Source organism: Apiospora kogelbergensis (assembly GCF_038363985.1).
Source record: "Apiospora kogelbergensis strain CBS 113332 chromosome Unknown utg000005l_segment0_segment0, whole genome shotgun sequence".
Classification (NCBI taxonomy): domain Eukaryota; kingdom Fungi; phylum Ascomycota; class Sordariomycetes; order Amphisphaeriales; family Apiosporaceae; genus Apiospora; species Apiospora kogelbergensis.
This window is the reverse complement of record NW_027117422.1, coordinates 5,448,200-5,468,110: the sequence shown is the minus strand read 5'-3', so window position 1 is coordinate 5,468,110 and position 19,911 is coordinate 5,448,200. Positions and strand designations below refer to the sequence as shown.

The following is a 19,911-nucleotide window of genomic DNA, read 5'->3' as shown; positions in this document are numbered from 1 at the left end:
GCGCCCTGTCTTATGCTTTTCTGAAACACAGTTTCGGTGTGGTAAAAACGAAAATACGGAGAGGCCTACATGAACATGCTTTGCTTACGGGCAAGGGGGTCATTCTGCATGATTAGTCACCCGGGTTCCCCAAGGTCTCCAGAGGTTCCTATACGATCTCTTAAGGCCCTCACTATGGCTAGTGCCACAAGAGCAATGGAGTATTTGACTTCCCGACGTAACTACTTCACAGAAAGGTGATTTTGGTGAAACGCCTTACAATGATCTCACGCCAATGATAAATATGAAGGCCCTCCGCGCCAAAATCACGGTAAAGATATGCCACACTCCTTAGTATCATTTCCCCTTCCTATTGGCCAACTTTCCCCTAAGGATTTTAGCCAGCTCTCTCTTTTCCCTCGAGGGCACTTAAACTTGAGGCATTGATCCTGCCAACACCTAGTTTGACGCCCATAATTACTTCAAATCATGGGCCAAGCCTCATCTGAGCAGCAGAGAACAGACCAAGAGGTCGTCAAGGTAGGTCCTGGCACGAGCAGTTTGTTCTTACTCATAACCCCATGACCAAATTGCTCAGACAAAAGCAGGGCTCCAACACCACGGACAAGACCACCCTTCATGGTCTCAACTCGGCTACGAGGCTTAATGAAACGCCCAGAAGGTCCTATCGAATCGTGGGGAGTTCTTCCCCGGCTGATTCCACTGCTGAACCTATGCTGGATCGATGGCTTGACGAAGATTGGCAGGATGGTCCCTTCAATATGCTCGAGCTGGATGTGAAGTAGGAGACGTCAAAACAAACCAGCTCTGGGGAAATGTGAATCAGTGATCTCAGGTGGATACTTGTGACTCTGGTGATTTGGAATAGTTCTCCGATGTCTTTGCTGTCAAAGACTTGCTGGATGGGTTTGGCTTGATATATGTTTTGATATTTTATCGGAACCCAAATATACAATAACAACATGCGAGCGACACAGATATCTGAAAGACAGCTGGCTTCCAACTGGAAATTTTCAGAATATATTTTGAACCATGGTTCATTCGCACGACTAACTGCCAAGTTACCCATTTACATCATCATCCTGATTTCTATTGAAGATTCATGATCATTCTCATATGATTTACAGGGTGACGCATGAGATGTCACGGTGTGTTTGCCGGGAAGCGCTTCGGGGAAGGGCATTATACCAGATTCTTGATCGCGGTTGGCCAGACAAAAACAACTTTGAGTTGTTTGAGTGGCAGTATGTTTCTTTATCCTAAGTCTTATCGAGTGTTACAACATCACGTTATCAAACATAAAGAGGAAGTTAAGTCTAAGTGAAGTATCAATCCGTGGGGGATGAGCGGACACGTGAGGGGAGAATATTATGTATATCGATATAGCACGGGCCGGTGCCTGATTGCTTCCCAGACCGTTGGTGCTGATCCAAGATAAGATCAGGTGTCACGAAATCTAGTTTATCCAGCTACTGCCATCCCTTACATTCTGGACGAAATACTCACAGCTAATGACCGTGGGGTTACGGTTTCGGACACCTTTACTGCAACCAACCACGAGTATAAGTAGATAGATGATTCTCGTGTATGTAAGCCTCTCAAAAGGGAAGGATGGATGCCATAAGCCGTTGTCGCGTGGGGAGAATGTGGCATTTTAATCAAGAAAACAGAAAAATGGTCCGACATCCCGTCCGATTTCTTTCTTTCACGGTAATCAAACACATATGAGCTCGGAATCCGGCACAGCGAGGGTGGTGCGATTAATCTGTATTCCCGGATCCTTCTTTTGAGCATCCAATCCGGCTTTCGTCATGCTTCGTTCCGCACACGCGACACTGACCATACTTAGACTTAACCGAGAGACGAAGCGCAGAGAGTCAACGTCCGAAAGACTGAGGTGCAAAGAGAAATGATCGGCGTACCTGCGTTGAAACTTGGGCTTTTCAGCCGGCTTGGCAATCGGAACGGCGCCGGACTTTGCCAAGCGACGAACTCTATTGAATTGGGGGCAGCGTTGGGGGTTGCAAGACGGGAAGTGGATGGCAACATGAGGTTGTGCGACGCACTTCGCTCAACGCGGTAGCCCGGAAGGGAACCAGGGAACCCCTCGCTTAAGGGGGTTGAATGCCTTGCCTTGCCAGCAGGGCTTGATAAAAAGGAGGGAGCGCGCCTGGTAACATTCTCTCCCTTTAGCCGCCAGGTCGGGTTTGCTTCACGACTCCCCGTTCCCAGATGCTGCCCGCCGGGAATACCACGTATCAAGTTCATGGACTTTATCTCTTGGCACTATATCTGCAATCGGTGTTGCAATGTGGCTACGTTGTTACTACAGCTTGCTAGGCTTGGCAGACAGTGTCTACATATATAACCAAGACGTCATGTGGTAGATGGATATCTACTCGGGGTTCGGATGGGATATTTTTGCGTTTTGACGAGTCGTTGATTCCAGAAGAGCTCGGTCGATACCATCGAACCAAGGTAAAGGAGGCAATCAGCTCCGAAATTCCAACCAATATGGGCCAGTCGCCGTCACAACCTGGGCCGGTAGGCACCAAGTTCCGAGTCATAGGTGCTGGAATGTGAGAGCTATTGCCCATTGCTCATTTGTTGTGCTCTGGCTAATCCCTCCTCCAGGTCGAGAACCGGCACCAAGACGCTGAACGAAGCCCTCACCATCCTGCTGAACGGCCCCGTGCATGACTCCGGCATCCAGTCGCTGGGCGGCCCCCGGAACACATCCAGACGTGGCTGGAGATCATGGAGCTGGCGCCCCGGTCGCGGTCGTTCTCGGACGAGAAGAAGATGGATTACCTCTTCTCGTCCATCCTCGAGGGCTACGTCGCCACCATGGACTGCCCGGCCGCCACGCTGACGCCCGAGATCATGCGCCTGTACCCGGACGCGCTCGTCATCTGCACCACCCGCAGCCAGGAGTCGTGGTGGCGGAGCATGGAGGCCATGAACGCCATGATGGGCACCTGGTACCTGCCCCTCGTCGTCATCTGGCTGCGCAAGTCGCAGGCCTACGGCGCCTGGCGCGAGCTGTTCTCCAAGGTCATGATCTGGCGCTACGGCGACGTCAGCATCGTCGAGGGCACCAAGCAGAAGCACGAAGACCACCTGAGGCAGGTCGTGCCCCCCGAAAAGCTGTTCTTCTACCATGTCAGCGAGGGCTGGGGGCCCCTCTGCAAGATCCTCGGCGTCCCTGTGCCCGACCAACCGTTCCCGCACAATAACAATTCATCCGACGCGCGCAAGGTTTTCTACGAACACGTCGTGGCTGGGCTGGCGTCTTGGGTTTTCGTGCTCGCAACTATCACCATGGCCATTTACTACGCATCGAGCTGGATTGGCCGCTGGACGGCATAAAGGAAGACAAGCGCGGAAAGAAATGGTGCGATAATCATCTTCGTCGCAATCAAGGCAAGAGTCATGTTAGATTTCTGTCGTGTATATAGTCGTGACATCGTGATACCAAGAATTGTTCATATTACATTTCCGGCAGAACGGATACTGTCCAATTTCGTTGACAAGCAATACTCCGGCAGTGGCCAGTCAGGATCCAACCCGACCAAATGGATATCATAGAGAAGAGAACACATGTACGAGTCGTGAGCGTCGTTTAGCTCGAGGCAGACGGTAAGGCGTACAACTCCCTGGGGCTGCCACCGGCGCAGCTGCTGAACTTCCACCAGCCGGAGTACCAAGAACCGGCAATATTCTCTAGGCCCCATTTGATCGGAGCGGGCATGGGGGCCAGCTGGCCCACATGCCGTCCTCGACGGTGCCGTCGAGGTTGAGCAGGAAGAAGGGCACCACGTCGAGCGTGCCAGCCTTGGACACGGTCGCCTTGCCCCAGCTCTTGAAGAGGGCGCGCGTCTCGGCCTCCTCGGGCGAGCCTTCCTTCGGCGCCTTGGGGTGTTCGGAAAGCGACGCGATCGTGGAGATCTCGGAGTGGAAGTGCTCGTCGAAAGACTCTTGGAATGTAGACATGATGCGCAGCAGCTCGGCGCCCGAGAAGTCGGCGGGGGATGCGAGGGACGAGAGGTACTTGTGGAACTCGCCCAGTCCACCGAGGAACGCTTCTGCAACACCATTTGGGTCAGTTTCACAGGACAAAGAAATAAGATGCACGGAAGTCACTCCGGGATTACGCACCGTGCTCTTTCAATGTTCCGTCCCAGATAGTCTTGTCGTCGAGGACTTGCGCCACAGCGGTGAAGAGCGTATCCTCCTCGTCATCGTGATGCGACACGACGAACTTGTGCCAAGTCAGGCAGTATCCGATGAAGTCGCTGTAGTCGGCGGGCTTGACGTGGGCCGCTTGCTGGTAGATGGAGTTGTAGCCGCGCAGGATTGAGTTGTGAACTAGTGCCATATGGGTTGCGCCCGTAGTGAAGATGTCGGTCTGCGTCCAATGAAATGGTAAGCAATTGCACGCGGCCCGGAAATGGTTGAGGCTAGGTCCCTCCTTACCTTCTTGGTCTCGTACTGCGGCGTCGTGACGAGCTTGATTGGGCTATCAGCCCATGGCTTGGATGGCGAGGGAGCAGTGGTCGTCATCATGTACGGTGACCTCGTGAGGAATAGTCCGATCAGGATGGGGATAATGAAGAGCAGAGGTCTGCCGAGAAGACCTTGGTTGGCCATTGTGACGATGGAATTGCCAGGTCGACTAGACGGGCAAATGGTTATTTATAAGCGAGCGTGATGCAAGAGCAAGTACGTTGTGTTCCTTCCCCTCCTTCCCGACGCAGGCTGCATGTGCATACGATTCGAAGACTTCCGAGAGCTTATCGGCCTACTGTTTTACCTGGAGGTGAAGTTTCAACATGCCATGTCAGCTCATCCGAATGGCCCGTCGTGGAGCTTTGACAGCTCTAGCCCGCTCGGCATGAGCTCTGCTGAGTAAATCACGGCGCTGATTGGGCGTCGTCGGGGCATCCCTAACGATTGGGGCGATTAGCTTCCGCGGGGACCTTTGCAGGCACAGGGGTGATGTCTTGTGGGTGTTATCTCCGACATGCCTCGGCGAAGTGATCATTGCAGCTATCCATCGTAAGTCAGTAGCCAGAAGCCATCGTTACCTGATTGCCACTACTGCCAGGCGACCGAATGATATGTATACCCGTAACAGTCGTGGTATACCCAGAGCACATGGAGCGCTTCTTTCCACCAGCTCTTTCTACGGCAGACCCACCCGAACTAACCTCTCGGCATCTGTTCACTAATACGTTATTGTCCTGCCGATCGTATCGATGCTAGACTGCCAGCGTCAATTGCAGTCGCATCGAAGTACTTTCTCGATCATGTCCTGCTTGGAGCAAAGAAGCCGCGTCCGATTAGATAATCGGGCTCGGCATGCTTCGTTTCTGGATACTGGGGATTATGTTGACCTTTTCCCGCCATGGACCAGAATCGGTTACGTCTAGCCAACAAGTGTCTTTCACGAAGAATCTATTTTTGGAAAAACAGGGTTATATCTTCGGCCTCATTACAAGTTGCCATCGCTACTGATACAGATGGTCATCCAATTAACCAGCCAAGGCCCCTTCGTCATACCCTTTGAGCACCAAAGACGAGGAATGCCAACCGGCATCTTTGTTCTTTACGCCACGCCCAATCAAGAATCCAAACATAGCCTCCTCTCCTTCTGGACAAAGACACGGGCCGCCGTCGTATCACTAAGGACCTTGCCATATACCCCTCCAGTCTCTCGTCAGATCGCGCGCCCCGACCCGCCCCATCTCCTTGCGCTGTATTACGAGCCCAAGCAAAGAAATGGACTCCATGCCAATGTCCATGCCCGGCATGACTATGCCGGGCCCCATGCAGCCGTCAACGACGATGACATCGTCGGCGGCGACGCATGGGAACAGTTCGACGACAAGTCCCACCTCCACTTCACAAACCACATCAGCCAAACAATCTACCATGACAGCCATGGCGCTACCGGCACTTAATGGGACCGGAACGACGGGTTCACCAATGACGATGACGATGGGCAACGGGTGTAAAATAAGTGTGAGATGACGCCTTCTCCTTCCTTTTACCCCAACGTGGAAGTGACCGCGGGTGAGATTGGGTTTTCAACTGGCTGACTCGGCTTCTAGATGCTTTGGAATTGGAACACGGTCGACGCGTGCTTCCTCTCGGAATCATGGCAGATCAAATCAGCCGGCGGCTTTGCAGGCTTATGCATCGGTGTCATTCTCCTGGTCATCTTGCTCGAGTTCCTCCGGCGCCTCTCGAAGTTCTACGACAACCACATCTATCGCGCCCACCAATTCCGATCGGTTGGCCTTGCCGCGGACAGGGCCGCAACTAGCTCGGCGGCGGAGGAGGGACATGCTGGCAACGAAGGGCCGGCAGATCCTTCCGCGGGCACAAGAAGAGCCAGCGCGACTGCCGCATCCTCGGAGACCAGGGCGCAAAACACCGGCGGGGCAGTAGAGCGGTCTTCAAGTGCAGCACCGAGGCAACCACTTTTGGCCAAGACGGGAACCCGTGGCCATTTTGCCCCGTCTTTCATGCCGAGTGTTAAACAGCAGGCGATTCGGGCCCTTATCCACACTCTTCAATTTGCTGTGGGATACTGGATTATGTTGCTGGCTATGTAAGCACACATCCCATACCGGGCTAGGCTCTTTGACAATTCATCTCGAATGCTGACGCTCTGCCATAGGTACTACAACGGGTATATCATCATTTGCATCCTCCTTGGTGCATTCATTGGCGCTTTTGTTTTGCGATGGGAAAGGATTGGCGGGTCCGAGATCGAGCAACCCGGAGAGGCGAAAAGTGAAGCCACAGGGTGCCATGGGTGATTTAACCGCTGGCGTAAGAGACCTTGGTCTATAGCAAAATCACGTCTCCGTTTTCTGATCGGGTCGTAGTTTTATATTTGGCCACATAGATGGATGACAAAAGGTGTTGCTGACCGTGGGACAGATCGAAGTGAGAGACACGGGATGCTGGAACAATTGTACCATTAGTGAACACTGGTATTCGATAGGCGCCTAAAGGGTTTGACAGGTGGCCTAACCTCGCTGAAAAGCCAAATTAACATTAGCACATATTTCAACCTTACAGTTTAACTCAACGCAAGTCAGTGACCCCCTGGAGTAATTCGGCTGTATCACGATCTTGCATCATACAAGCAAAGATGTATGACCGAGCACCTTGAAACAGGCCGCGATATCCCACGTGTCGGGATTGGTACAGGCCCGGTGTTGCCAAACCAAGCTCATGATTTCCAATGCCTCTTTGACCGCCCCGAAGATCTGCAGAACGCCCATGGCCTCGATGAGATCTCGGAAGGACGCTTCCTGGTCCGGCATGGCAAGGCAGCCTGCCACGGCGTACGGCCAGACTAGGGTGCGCAGGCAGAGCGGGCTCGGCAGGACCTGGAACATGGCGATGATGTCGGTAACGCCGGCCCGGATCTCGGGCAGACAGGGCTGGAGTCCCGAGACCACAACGCTCAGGTAGAGCAGGGCGGAGTGCGCCCAGATCCTGGTGCTCAGGGAGTGCGATGGCGTGGTGTGTAACTTGTAGAAATCCTGAAGCGCTTCGACGCCCAGCGCGGCGAAAGAGCGGTCATCGGCTGCCCGGTTCCCGAGATGGGGCCGATAATCAACGAGCGCGGGGTCCAGTTGTGCGATCCCGGACCGCAGGCGGCGCTCGATGCACGAGGCCCGTCGCACGAGTTCGGCCACAGAGAGCAAGCCGGAGGCCTTCATCTCCTTCTTCCACGCATCGAGAGTGGAAATTTCGGAGATTAGGAGAACTACCCAATTCGGGCATCCCACAAACTCCTCAGTCCGCAGGGCTGGTTCGGGACCTTCGAGGAGCTCGGCGTGGAACTGTTGCAGGCTTGGGGCACGCCCAAGCGCGGTCGACGCAATAATGTCGTTCCACAACAGGCCGGCGGTCATGAAGCGGAAAGCAGCCTGGCTCGGCGCCCAGGGGTGGCGACCGTGTCCCAAGTCTACAGTCATGTTCAACGGACTCATGCTCGCGAGGACGGAAAACCACGGCTTCTCTGCGTCGTTGTCGCTCGCGTGCATACGAATGATCTGCTCGAAGAGGACCGACGCGCCACTGAGATGGACCTGCCAGTTCTGTGTGTTGGCGACGGCGACCTCGAAGTAGAGGGCCTGTACGATGCCCTCGAGGCAGCGCACGCTGGTCTTGAGCGACGACCGCTCCAGGCCGCGCGCGTTGACGCGCTCAAGGTCTTGTTGCAGCGCCTGGATGCCGAGCGCCTGCTGCTTCTGGAGCTCGCGCCAATTATGCATTTTGCAGTCCTCGTGCTCGCCCGGCGCCCAGCCCGCCACGACGACGGCGGTGAAGTACGAGGCCAGGCTCAGAGCTGTATGGAAAAGGGCTTTGTTCTTCATCAGCAGCACCAGCAGCCATCCGCGCCCGCCCTCGGACAGTTGGGGCCGGTAGAAGGGCGACAAGAAGGGGAAGACGTTATCGATATACAGCATGGCCTGGTTCAGCTCACGCTCTGCTTCATCGTCGTCGTCACTATCACCGTTATCGTTCGGCCGTGAGTGCGAGTGGGCGACCTGACGATATTCCTTCCAGAGCTGTTGGTCTGGATGACTGCCCATGTCTGATACGCTGGTCGCGGGTGTCATAGACGACCTCCCGCTACTGCTGCTTCTGTCGGCAGATGGATGGTACCCCTCATGCGAGTCGTCAAGATCCATCAGATTTGCCATGCCGTGCGTAAGTGCGCGGTCGACATCCAGCGACGATGGCTCCTGCGGCGGACTTGGTCTACCGGCCGTTGTTACGGCAGGCGCCGTGGTGGTGGTGGTGGTGTCCTCCAATTGCGCCCACTTTCGGTCGCGCCGTTTGGTGGCCTGGTCTTTGACCATTTGCTTGAGCTCTTGCGCCTTTTGCTTTTCGCGTTCGCCTCCATCCAACCAGTCCGGCTTGTCATCGCCGAAATGGCAGGTGATTTCTAGAGAACCGCATTCGGAACAGATGGGTTTGCCCTCATCGCACTTCTTCCGCCTCAATCTACAGGTCCAGCATCCACCTAGGGACGGATGTTAGCATTTTGCGGCTGATGATCTGCGCTTGGCTTCGCTCACGAGAACTCCGTAACTTCACTGATGTGGACATCTCGTGTACTGTGTCGGGTTCTTTTCACTTTTACTTCGCGGGCCTTGGTTTGCGGGTGAGAAAAAGCCATAGGGATGTAGATGTCCACGAAATAACCGTTGGTATTGGCGGGCTTTGTCAGCGCTAAGCTGGACTTCGTCGGGCTCTAGCCTTCAGCCTCCAATGCATTCCCTCGCTTCATTCTCCAACTTCTGAGCACTCTGATGTACCTCCGACACCAAATGAAAGCGCCGTCAGTAGCGAAGAAAATATTACCCTCATGAGGTGTTTAATTGAATGATATGGTCTGGGCTAAGCATCCCCTTTTTCTTGCTTCCTCAATTGCCTTGCCTAAACTCTGCACTCCGCCGAAGCATCAATCAGACTCTCGAGATACGCCCTGAAGCTTGAATACACATTCATTTCAGGCCCAGACCCAACAGTATTCTTCACGAAACACCATTCAAGCTTTTCGAATTCCTCCACGCTCCCCGCAAAATCTCTTATGGCGTTCTTGAGGATCTTCTTTTGCATCTCGTCCCCGTTTTCCAGCATCTTGAGATACGTCCCTTTCGCTTCATGGACTAGCTTAGGAGGAACCAGCCAGAGGTCATCTATGTCCCTTTCGCCGACTCGAATGACGCGATCGAACAACGGCAAGGCGGTTGACCATGTTATCCGTTCACCTTTTTCATTCTTATATGGATCTTCAAGCTCCCTAGGGATCTCAAAGAACTCGCAAGGGAGCCCGATCCACTCCTCCGATAGCCATGCTACTTTTTCGACGGTATATAGCTCGGGATCGGGGAAAAGCCCGTTGTAAATCCCGTCGTCCAAGCCGTTCCCGCTACCGAAACCATTCGTTATGCGAAGGAATTCCTTGTAGTCCTGTGGCAGGTCGATCTTCAACCGGGTCTCAAGCGCGGATATCTGCTCCTCAGTCGCTGGCTGACTAAAATATGTTTCGGGAACATCGTCACCAGTCTCTTCCCAGTGCTCCACGCCGGCACCTCTAAGAGTGTTGTTCTCTCCGATCTCGAGCAATTCCCTCATCGTCTTCGACTCGAGGCCATTCGCTACGTACCCATGGTTCAGGCGATCGGAATAGGCCTGGAGAAGACTCTCACCCTGGACTTCAGCGCTTGGGCGCTGATTCCCACGGCGTCCGCGAGCAAGCCGCGGTTGAAATAGGGCCAGAGCTGCTCGGCGATCAGAAGTCCATTGATCATACGGTCATTCCACCCCGCCGCCACCTTCTTGGCCAAGTCCGTGCTGGTCGCGTCAAGATCGGAGACTGTGAGGCGGCCACGGTCCATGCTCTCGGGGACCTTAACCCCGCTTCGCAGAGACATCGTGGTCTCTGGCTGGCCCGCCTGGCTCCCATGACTAAGCTTCAACGAGTTATCGAGGGCTTTGACAAGCGGCTCCTGTGGGGAACAATGCTCATACGTCCCTTTCATCTCCTCGGCAACCTGCTGTACCCATTCGTCGGTGATTCCATTGGGCCGGAGGCCGGAGGCCTTCCAGGCCACTGCTAGTCTCTCGTCCGTTCCCCCAAAATCGTCGATGGTAGCCCCGGCTTTACACAGTACGTTCACGAGATTGCGTGCAGTCTCGATCTCCCCCAGGACGGCGAACTCGGCCGCACGGCGGTATAGGCTGTTCTCGACCCTGGGCAGGTCGCGCCATAGTCGGATGTTGTTTGGATCAACGTTGAGAGCCATCATTTAGGTACAAGACGTTTTCACAACAAGATACATTCTCTAGTGGTAAAGGGGACCTGAACCCGATCTATTAGGCGAGAAGAAAGAAGCGAGACTTGCTAACATTTCGAAGCAATTCCCCGACGAGGGTCTGCAATACTTATGCAGTTGCTTATTCCTCCGATCAGAAGCTCCGAGTGCTGCCTTACCACACGTACATACAGCTGTGACGCCAAAGCCCCAAACCCTGCACACAACCACCAGCAACTATTGAGCCACCTGCGACCTCCTTTTGGGTAACAGGGTGAACCAGCAAGGTGGGACTAGGACGGTAAATGACCCATCTTGCTCATCAATACTACATATTCGTTCACATTACTAAAAAGAATCATCATGTCCATTTGTCCATTGGATCTCTGTTCGCCCGTTTGTGTTAAGAAAGACACAATGTTAGTTGATTGGTATGTCGTTTTCTTATTAGAATTGCCTAGCTCTACCTTCTCGTACATTAAGTAGACCAAATATGGATTCTCGTTCACGTTCGTCTGTTGCAGCTTGCTAAGTGTTGCCGATGCACGTCTTGTGTTGAGGAGGGAACTCTTACTCCGTCTGCCTGAAGTACCCCATAGTCATGTTCCAGGCCGTGGACAGCCCCTGAAGACGAGGACGGTTTCTAATCCCCTCTCCCGTCTTTCGCTCACTTTCTATGTCCTCATCTTCATTGAGGATGGCAGCCCCCATCACTCGCGCCCGGCAAGCCTTCGCGAGGTACCGGACAGCGACGTGCATACTCGAGTCCGGGATCCCGGTTCCCGCGAGGGCGGCGGCGAAGTAGCGAAGGGGCCGCATGAAAGACCAGCCCTGGTTCAGCCCGGGCCGGAAGGGCGGGTTCGTGGTCGTAAGGCCGGCCTCCTCCATCAGCCGGTTCACCAGCTTCATCCGCTTGGCGAAGCCGGCCTGCCCCATCTGCTCCTTCATCTGGGCCTCCCACGCGATCTCGTCCCAGCCGGCGCAGCGGGATCCGCCGGGCAGCTCAAGTTCGTAGTCGCAGGAGCGGAAGTAGTCGTGCATGTCGTCGCACAGGATCGTGGTGGCGAGCTGCATGGCGGCGACGCGAAAGGTGATGGTGCCGGCCATGCGGTCGGCCTGCGCCGTGAACTCGTCGTCGTTCGGGATGGCGAGTATGTATTCAAGGCGCTCGTCGAGGTCCTTCTCGTCTCTGAAATCCTCCATCCGGCCGTGGCAGTCTCGCAGGAGCGCGTGCCCACGATGACGCAGATATTCCACGGTGGAGGCTCGTTGGCTGCTGGCGCTGGAGACCCGCGACTGGAAGCCAGACGCCCATCGTGGAAAAGGTGATGACAAAGACGGAAAACACTCATTGATAGGAAGTGCTTCCCTGGTCACTTCCCACAGAGCATCCATGGCGTTATCTAGTGATGACAATTCTTGCTTGGGTGCTGATATCTTTGGACTTTTGCCTTGTTCGGTAATTTCTGTCGCCAGGCACACGTCTCTGAATTACAAAGGTACGTTGGATGGTTTAATTGTTATATTGTACTGCAGGTTCGTCTGCTAATTCTGCTCTATATATACAAAGATCTTGCCTTGCTACCGGAGATAGCCTGAGTGGAAATAGGAGGGTGAAGCAGTGTTGTGATGTTCTTCTAGCCAAGGTTTGAGGATACCTTGGCTGGTCCCTTCTCTTACCAAATCGTGTAACGTCTAATAGCAAGGTTTCCCCGAAGCCTCAGACTTTTATATTTGAACGGCATTGATGAAAGAAGCTTGAGCGCAAACAGGCCAATGTCTGCATGCACGTATGGAGTTGCTGAGTTGCATGGCCCAAAAGGGGAGCTGGATATGCGAAAAATAAACGTGGTAATTAATAATCACAATGTTTATTTGGTTTCATGATATGCCGCCAGTGAGCGTGTACATCAAGTCCATAGCAGGTAATATCGGGGCTGAAACTCATTATTTATCAGGTTGATACTGCGGTACGTGTTGAGGAATGAATTACAACAAATGACAAAAAGAAATGAACTCCGATGCAGGGAATCGAACCCCTGGGCCCGAGAATGAGAATCTCGAATGTTCACCACTACACCACATCGGATGCCTGTCACTTTCGTTTCCTGGGATGGAGACTTGCAGCGTAATTCAATTGACTCCAGTAGTTTCGTTGAAGGTTAGATGTTTGGCGATGTGGTGTTGGGGAGGAAAGAGCAGGCAGACGGGTGGAGCAAACCGTGGCTGCTTGGACTGCAGAAACCCGCCTACAAACGGAAAGGCAGATGTGACTCATTGACTACTTGGTGTTTGGAAGTATGTTCAGCAGTATTGGAAGTGGGAGAAGTTTTGATAAAGTGTAAAACTACTGCTGTTGCGCGTCTTGGTGTCTCTTGCCGAATAGGGGTTGGGTAGCTGGTACACTAGAATACATCGTCCTCCAATGGCAAGTCAAACATGTGTCCCAAATCATTGGGTAGTACTTCAGTGTCCGCGGTCAGTGTTTCACGGTGCTCTTCTTCCATCTGGGAACTGTCCTCCATCCTAGTCGGAAGAGACAAGCGTGGCCCTTGCAGGTCTTCGACGGGCGGCCACGAAAGAGCAACCATAGTAGCCGACAGTTTGGTCTCATTGATCATGGCGATGACCCAGATCACCATGGCGTAATAAGGAAGGGTAAGCATACGCGGTAGCGGCAACAAGAGGAACAAGATTGCCAGGAACTCAATGACGGCAGTGGTTCGCCAGATGCCACGGTCCTGGAGCTTCTTCATCGACACCACCAGGTCGTACCAGACTGCATCGAGCAGCGTGGCGTGCACAAAGCGATCCCATTGTCTTCGCCTCTCCGCCATATCTAGGACGTCGGCACGCAGACTCTGCCGGCGGTCCATGTCCCGCAGTCGGTCTTCCCAAAAGGGCTGCAGCTTGCCTTTAGCCGTGTAGGGCTCCCGCATGCAGAACGTACGCCACCGATGGATGGCCTCGAGCGCCAGCTCCGGGTCTACATCGAAGTACTCCCGGTGGCTCTCTACTTTGCACGTACAGACGAAATGGTACTTGTGCCAGGCCAGCTCGGCGTGGGTCAACCTTTCGGCGCGCGCGCAGAGACGGATGGGGACGTGGCCTGGGTCATACTGCCCGCGGATCGAGTGAGGTTGACAGGCGTTGGAGATGGCCTTCTGTCGCTTGACTGTAGGCCCCTTGGTAAACCCGACTTTCCAGATCGTCTTGTCAGGGTCCTGCGCTGGGACAACCTCGAATAGGTAGTTGTTGCCGTGGTCCCGCTGCTTTCGCTGCTTCTTGGGGAGTTTGGCGCGCATAACGGCCTTGATCATGTCGTCTACGCTCGTGGGGCTTTCTGGTTGGTGTAGAGTCCACTCGCTGGAGAGCCGCGAGGAAGCCGATGGACGGTCCGGTCGTCTCCGTCCAGCGTTACTGACAGCTCGATTGGTCGAGGCCAATTCAGGGGCTGAAGCATGCAATGTCTGAAGTGGGGGCCTTGGAAGCGGACTTGGCAGACCAGAGCCTATACCGGCCTCATTCGCAACGATGATTAAGTCCGAGATATTGACATCTAGACCACTCGCCTCAATTGGACGAGCTGAGGGCCCTGCATCGGGGACTGGACCCGGCAAAGGAGAGGTCACGCTTCGTCGGTCAGGTCCGCGTAGTGGTTTGTTTCGTCGTGTAGACGGAGAAGTGCTTTGCGGCCAAGGGTCTTCTGGGGACTGTCTCGAGACTTCCTTCGAGCTGCTTCGAGTTTTTGGGGGCGTGAGTAGCGCTGCTGAGTTCTTGGGTGGTGTATTGGGTTGGTTCTCCATGATGAGGTCTGGCAATTGACTTGAGCTGGTCGGAAATGGTGAAGTATGAGACGTTTATGGCCAATATTTACGAACCATTTCCATGAGAGATTGGGAGACTTATATGCTCGTAGCCCAAGTTGCAAGACTTGGTGTCATTCAGCTCGTGGTGTAGAATAACCGCCGGGCAGCCGGTCACGACAGGGGTGCTGCTGCAGGCACAGCCCGAGTCTGTTGCAGGTAACAGCGACCCAACAGGAGGGCATGGCCGCGTTTCAGTCACCTCAGCTCTTGGGGAAAATACGACAGTAAAGCCAATACCCATGCAGCTCGCACTCGTCGAGAGGGGCCTATTGATAGATTTTATCGTGAGGCTCATCTGACGGCCGAGCCTGCAACACGGCCCCAACAGCGATTGACCAGCCGGGTCGGTGGCCTCCAAGCCAGGCCTGCAACGCTTTGAGAAACACACACACATCGTACGGCTACACAATCATTTTACCGACTGCCCAGGCATTGAGCCACCTAACCGATGAAGGGCATAGTCAGGAAAGGAGCACGTGGGATTGACGTATCTACCCGAGAAACACGTCCAGATATACTATCTGCTCCCACTTTAGCTGAGGATGAGATGCAACATCCTCAACAAGGGCCATAACTTCATTCATAATAGTTACATAGAAATGATCGGGCATTTTGGGAAGCCATACCATGCGCTAATACGAGGTAATTCGTTGCTGCCGTCAAAGTTTATGGAGAACTTGTTTATCCCGAGAGCAATATCCGAAGCATTGTAGACTCAAGGTTCAGCCTTTTACCGGAACAGGCGATCAGAGAGAAAGATAACTTATCTCCTATGCATTGCTTCACGGGTACTTAACATTTTCTAAAGAGCAGCTAACATTCTAGAATGATTCTATTTCGAGTTACAGGAACACCTACTCCCTCGTCATTACCCACTGGCCTACTACCATTCATCTGCCGTTGATCACGACAGATCGATCCGTACCAAACATGGGGATACCGAAAATTCCTGAATCTGCAAAGACTTTTGTTGTCTTTACCCTTTGCCTCGTTGGGATCGGCGTGCTTGCATGTATTATCAAAGCCTTCAACACCAAATCGCGGAAAGCCAACGTGCGCAAGAGGGATCCATGTGACATCCTAGGAATCATAACATTGATTATACCATTAACGACATTGGTGATCGTAATCACGACAATAATCGGTCTCGCAGCAGCGGTCGCCTGGACGGTGATATGGCTCATCTCCAAGATAATTGCTGCCGTCATCTTCTTTCCGCCGGCCCTCATTCTGGAGGGACTGTGCGGCAGCCCAGGCCCAAAGAAGGCAGTCACCTCGGTACTCCGCTTGAAATGGGACTGGCCTTGTTCCAAGTTCGAGGAAATAGCGAAGGCAAGAGCCTCCATCCCCCGGCAAGCGAACAACAACAACGCCGCGGCTGCGGCTTCGTCGACTTCGGCCAGAAACACTGCTGTTGCTACGGCCCCGCAGGCCATTGTGCCCCCAGCAGACCGAGACGTCGAGCTGGGACTGCCTGTGTCGTCTCGAAACACGAGCTGGTCAATAAGGATAGCCGAGATGGATATCACAGATAGCCGACCTGGGGACCCAGATTGGGACCCAGATTCCGAGCCGCTCCCTTCCTACCATTATATCGACATCCACCGGGACGGACCGCCTCCCGAGTACGAAGCGACCGCGTCTGGCTCTATCAATCAAAATGGCTAAATAATGCCCGGGTTTTTCATCATCATTTGGCGGTTTATAGTGTTTGGGGGCTGCCAGCTTGAGTATCAGTCTTTGTCGACTTCACAGCCGAGCTTTCCCGTACTACACAACAACTTCTCAAGGAACATGTACATCTCTGATTATAGGAGAGAAGGCGAATGAGGTGATATTTTCCAGCAAAGGTGATCATGAGACTAGTGATACCCACACATCACAACACGATTGAACAATTTGTACAATATTTCATCAGACTTTTTATTTGGAATTAAAGTTATACCACTATTTATCGATTCCCAATGTCGACTCCGGTCTCGTATTTCCACTTGACTAACTGTTCAACTTGGTTTTACGTTTTGTTTTGGCCACATTGCCGTGCCCTGATTAATCACAGAAGCCCGAGGCAGACTCGGGGTCGACCAAGCCGAGCTCCAGTAGGTCCTTGTAGCTCCAGTAGTCGCGCTTGTTCCCCTGGCCGGCGACGGCCGTGGAGCTCACCACCTTGCCCGTCCAGTACGCGCTGCCCTGGGTGTGCTTGCCGAACGCCGCGAGGCCCGCGTTGAGGATCTCCTTGCGGGCGTCGAGCGAGTTGTTGTAGAGGGTCTCGATGGCCCATTCGCCCGTGAAGATGGGGAACGGGCCGTCGGCGGGCTGCGCCCGGGCGTCGCCGCAGATCATCTCGGTCACGTTGTTGGAGCCCGCGGGCCGCCCGTTGAAGTAGTAGTAGTGCACGTCGAAGACGATGTTTTTGTCTTGGGTGAAGTTGGCCGCCCAGTACCCGGCGCCCTTGAAGCCGTCATTGAGCATGACGGGGATCCGCGGGTTGACGGCGGCCACCCGCTCCAGGACGGCGTCGTAGTACTTCAGCAGCCAGCCCGCGGCCTTCTCGCTCAGCGCCGACGGCTGGCCGATGTCGTCGGGCTTGTCCATGGGCTCGTTGACGGGCTCCAACGTGAACGACTCCGGTCGGCCGGACTGCTGGATGAAGTCAAGCACGCTGTCAACCGTCTTCATGGACCAAGCCAGGGCTGTCTCGTTGTACCACCAGTCCAGCCCGCCGACGCGTTCGCCGATGGTCTGGTTGTTGACCCCGCCCGGGAGGCCGTGCAGGTCGATGATGACGTGCATGTTGTGCTTGGTGATGGCGTGAGTGGCGATCTCCTGGAGACGGGCGACCTGCTGGCCGTGGTAGAGTGCGCTACCGGGCAGGTCGATCCAGACCTGGTACGTGGTGGGGATGCGCAGGACCTTGAGGCCTCCCGAAGCCAGGACGTCGATGTCGGCCGTGGTGAACCAAGTAGAGTACCGTTTCTCAAATACGGGGCCGCATTGCTCGCCGAGGTTGGCGCAGCACGTCCACTCGTCCACCACGTCGTCGCCGCAGTTGGCGGACCACCAGTCCGTGTCGATGAAGGGCTCTTGGATCAGCCAGCCACCGAGGTTCACGCCATCACCCTTGAACGTCTTCCAGTCCAGGTAGGTCGAAGGTGGCTTGGTGCAGGCGGCATGAACCAGACCAACGGACAAGACGGACCTAGCCAAGATACTAGAGAGACGCATCATGGCAGATAGACAAGTGAGCACCGGGGATTAGAAATTGACGCTCGTGGCTAAGGAGCGGTAATCTGTTCATTTTCTGCCATCAGATTTCTTTCCCGGACTCTTATATAATCATAGCCAAGATAGCCTCGGTCCCCCACCGGCCCCACGACCAGTTTGATGGGGTTTGGGGCATATTCATATCCTGGTAGGTATAGCCTGGGGCCCCAGACTGTGAATCCCAAGAATGCGGAGATATGGTGGGCCCTCGGAGATTGCGTCGGTTCTGAAGCTGATGCCAACAAGCAGGCACCCAGCTATGGGCCTATCAAATATTGTCCCGATAGGCTGGGAGGGAATTACGGTGTAGAGAGAAAGAGAGAGGATGGTGGATGGTGAGAGTTTGCCAAGCCATCAAACTAGTGTTCTCTTTCTCACCCACCGGCTTTCCAGTCGCTTCGGCAACATATTCTAGATTTCGGGCATGATTTCGAGAAGGATTCTATAAATCTTACACAATCAGCGGCTCGGAAGGGGCTTGCTGAAGAGAGATTGACAGTCAGCGCCTCGATGAGTGCACGAACTTGGCATTACAAAACTGGCATTCATGCACCTCGGCATCAACGTGAGGCGATTCGTCATATACGAGATCATGAGATGACATGCCGTTTTGAATTACAAGCCATCATCGCAGCCACACCTCGTAGTGTCACCAAAATGGCATGTCTTCAACGCCCCGTAGTGACATGAGCTTATTGGATGAAACAGCAACATCCGTCCGCGATTAAGCTTTGAATAAGCATGACCCGCCAACAGTCTGTTTAGCAAATCGCTTTCCATGTTGTCTAGACTGACTGAAGTCATCCGAGCTTTCAGTAAACTCGCACTGACGCGAAGTGCTGTCATAAATCTCGTACTCGGCCGTGTTGGTGCGGTTCGGCTGTACTGGCGGTCCGATTTGGCAGCGCGAGTCAGATAGTTGGGTCATCCTTTACCCCTGAACTGCGGGCAACTGTGTGCGGAGATGTGAGTTCGCTGATGCATCAAGCTTCCAGTGCAGGACGAAACAGGAGGCGGTGCTTGATACTGTGTACTCAAACCCCCTTAGTGGCTATTGGATAAGTACAAATATAGAGGCCAACCGGTGCTTCAGGATGGCAGTCTTCATCAAAAAAAGAATCAACTCCTCAACCTTTCTCACAAACTCTTCATCATCCTACAGTTACAGAAACGAACCCACAGCAATGGAGAAGGTCCAGGTGAACCTCGACGCCCTCGAGCGCAAGCTGACCAAGGCCAACAAGATTGCCGCCAAGGGCGAGAAGATGAAGGTCGGCGACGCCATCAAGCTCGGCCGCAAGTCGCAGTCGATGGCATCGACCATTAACAAAGGCATGAGGGAGTACGATGTATGTCCCCTAATCTCAAACCAAGCCCTGCCCCTTTTGCCCCTATTTACTGGAAAGACACACTTTCTCACGGCAGACACGTAGGACACTGATCCTACTCCCGAAGAGAGCCAGGATATGCTCATGCAGATGACTCGCATCGTCGAGTTGACCGAGGAGCAAGTCAACTCGCTAATTGGTTGCTCGGGCTATCTTAAGGACAAGCTCCACGTGGGTGGTATGTATTTTGTTGTGGCTACATTACCCCTATTTCCCTCCCTTGTTTATCCTTTCCAGGACAGAAATCACATTTCTAGCGAAATATCACTAACATATCACATCAGGGTTGGTCAAGAGAAACCTGGTCAAGACCTCCGAAGCTAGTGAGGCGCTTTCCCATCTAATGGTGTCGAAAGCGCCCCCCAGAGCTCAAGGGAGAGGGCCAGGCCTTGGCCAAGAGACGAAACATTGCTTTCGAGAAGGCGTTGGCTGTGTATGGTAACGCGACCGGGGGTGATGATCTCGCCAACGGCGCCGATGACTCTGATTAGGGCAGTGGACTGACACTCCCAACCTCATTAGGGGTCAGCCTTCCCG

The 19,911-nt window shown here is 53.9% G+C and overlaps 13 protein-coding genes across 13 annotated transcripts; 7 read left to right on the top strand and 6 right to left on the bottom strand.

Moving 5' to 3' along the window:
* Positions 1-468: 468 nt before the first annotated feature.
* PG998_008439 (uncharacterized protein) lies at positions 469-785 on the top strand (the record flags this gene model as incomplete). Its single annotated transcript, XM_066875255.1, has 2 exons — positions 469-519; positions 588-785. 2 exons carry the CDS (start codon positions 469-471, stop codon positions 783-785), a joined length of 249 nt encoding a protein of 82 aa, XP_066731200.1.
* Positions 786-2,514: 1,729 nt separating this feature from the next.
* On the top strand, positions 2,515-3,369 carry PG998_008438 (uncharacterized protein; the record flags this gene model as incomplete). Its single annotated transcript, XM_066875254.1, has 3 exons — positions 2,515-2,579; positions 2,635-2,692; positions 2,743-3,369. 3 exons carry the CDS (start codon positions 2,515-2,517, stop codon positions 3,367-3,369), a joined length of 750 nt encoding a protein of 249 aa, XP_066731199.1.
* A 354-nt stretch (positions 3,370-3,723) lies between these two features.
* PG998_008437 (uncharacterized protein) lies at positions 3,724-4,650 on the bottom strand (the record flags this gene model as incomplete). Its single annotated transcript, XM_066875253.1, has 3 exons — positions 3,724-4,085; positions 4,159-4,408; positions 4,477-4,650. 3 exons carry the CDS (start codon positions 4,648-4,650, stop codon positions 3,724-3,726), a joined length of 786 nt encoding a protein of 261 aa, XP_066731198.1.
* A 935-nt stretch (positions 4,651-5,585) lies between these two features.
* PG998_008436 (uncharacterized protein) lies at positions 5,586-5,963 on the top strand (the record flags this gene model as incomplete). Its single annotated transcript, XM_066875252.1, has 1 exon — positions 5,586-5,963. One exon carries the CDS (start codon positions 5,586-5,588, stop codon positions 5,961-5,963), a length of 378 nt encoding a protein of 125 aa, XP_066731197.1.
* A 150-nt stretch (positions 5,964-6,113) lies between these two features.
* Positions 6,114-6,827, top strand: PG998_008435 (Ctr-domain-containing protein; the record flags this gene model as incomplete). The annotated part of the gene is made up of 2 exons (XM_066875251.1): positions 6,114-6,616; positions 6,686-6,827. The coding sequence occupies 2 exons, from the start codon at positions 6,114-6,116 to the stop codon at positions 6,825-6,827; spliced, it is 645 nt and encodes a 214-aa protein (XP_066731196.1).
* Positions 6,828-7,151: 324 nt separating this feature from the next.
* PG998_008434 (C6 transcription factor) lies at positions 7,152-9,141 on the bottom strand (the record flags this gene model as incomplete). The annotated part of the gene is made up of 2 exons (XM_066875250.1): positions 7,152-9,055; positions 9,111-9,141. 2 exons carry the CDS (start codon positions 9,139-9,141, stop codon positions 7,152-7,154), a joined length of 1,935 nt encoding a protein of 644 aa, XP_066731195.1.
* Positions 9,142-9,471: 330 nt separating this feature from the next.
* On the bottom strand, positions 9,472-10,173 carry PG998_008433 (uncharacterized protein; the record flags this gene model as incomplete). Its single annotated transcript, XM_066875249.1, has 1 exon — positions 9,472-10,173. One exon carries the CDS (start codon positions 10,171-10,173, stop codon positions 9,472-9,474), a length of 702 nt encoding a protein of 233 aa, XP_066731194.1.
* Positions 10,174-10,211: 38 nt separating this feature from the next.
* PG998_008432 (uncharacterized protein) lies at positions 10,212-10,847 on the bottom strand (the record flags this gene model as incomplete). Its single annotated transcript, XM_066875248.1, has 1 exon — positions 10,212-10,847. The coding sequence occupies one exon, from the start codon at positions 10,845-10,847 to the stop codon at positions 10,212-10,214; it is 636 nt and encodes a 211-aa protein (XP_066731193.1).
* A 423-nt stretch (positions 10,848-11,270) lies between these two features.
* PG998_008431 (uncharacterized protein) lies at positions 11,271-12,182 on the top strand (the record flags this gene model as incomplete). Its single annotated transcript, XM_066875247.1, has 2 exons — positions 11,271-11,284; positions 11,453-12,182. 2 exons carry the CDS (start codon positions 11,271-11,273, stop codon positions 12,180-12,182), a joined length of 744 nt encoding a protein of 247 aa, XP_066731192.1.
* Positions 12,183-13,258: 1,076 nt separating this feature from the next.
* PG998_008430 (uncharacterized protein) lies at positions 13,259-14,173 on the bottom strand (the record flags this gene model as incomplete). The annotated part of the gene is made up of 1 exon (XM_066875246.1): positions 13,259-14,173. The coding sequence occupies one exon, from the start codon at positions 14,171-14,173 to the stop codon at positions 13,259-13,261; it is 915 nt and encodes a 304-aa protein (XP_066731191.1).
* A 1,479-nt stretch (positions 14,174-15,652) lies between these two features.
* PG998_008429 (uncharacterized protein) lies at positions 15,653-16,390 on the top strand (the record flags this gene model as incomplete). Its single annotated transcript, XM_066875245.1, has 1 exon — positions 15,653-16,390. One exon carries the CDS (start codon positions 15,653-15,655, stop codon positions 16,388-16,390), a length of 738 nt encoding a protein of 245 aa, XP_066731190.1.
* Positions 16,391-16,771: 381 nt separating this feature from the next.
* Positions 16,772-17,947, bottom strand: PG998_008428 (uncharacterized protein; the record flags this gene model as incomplete). Its single annotated transcript, XM_066875244.1, has 1 exon — positions 16,772-17,947. The coding sequence occupies one exon, from the start codon at positions 17,945-17,947 to the stop codon at positions 16,772-16,774; it is 1,176 nt and encodes a 391-aa protein (XP_066731189.1).
* A 1,223-nt stretch (positions 17,948-19,170) lies between these two features.
* PG998_008427 (uncharacterized protein) lies at positions 19,171-19,865 on the top strand (the record flags this gene model as incomplete). Its single annotated transcript, XM_066875243.1, has 4 exons — positions 19,171-19,335; positions 19,420-19,552; positions 19,659-19,697; positions 19,741-19,865. 4 exons carry the CDS (start codon positions 19,171-19,173, stop codon positions 19,863-19,865), a joined length of 462 nt encoding a protein of 153 aa, XP_066731188.1.
* Between the last annotated feature and the right edge of the window lie 46 nt (positions 19,866-19,911).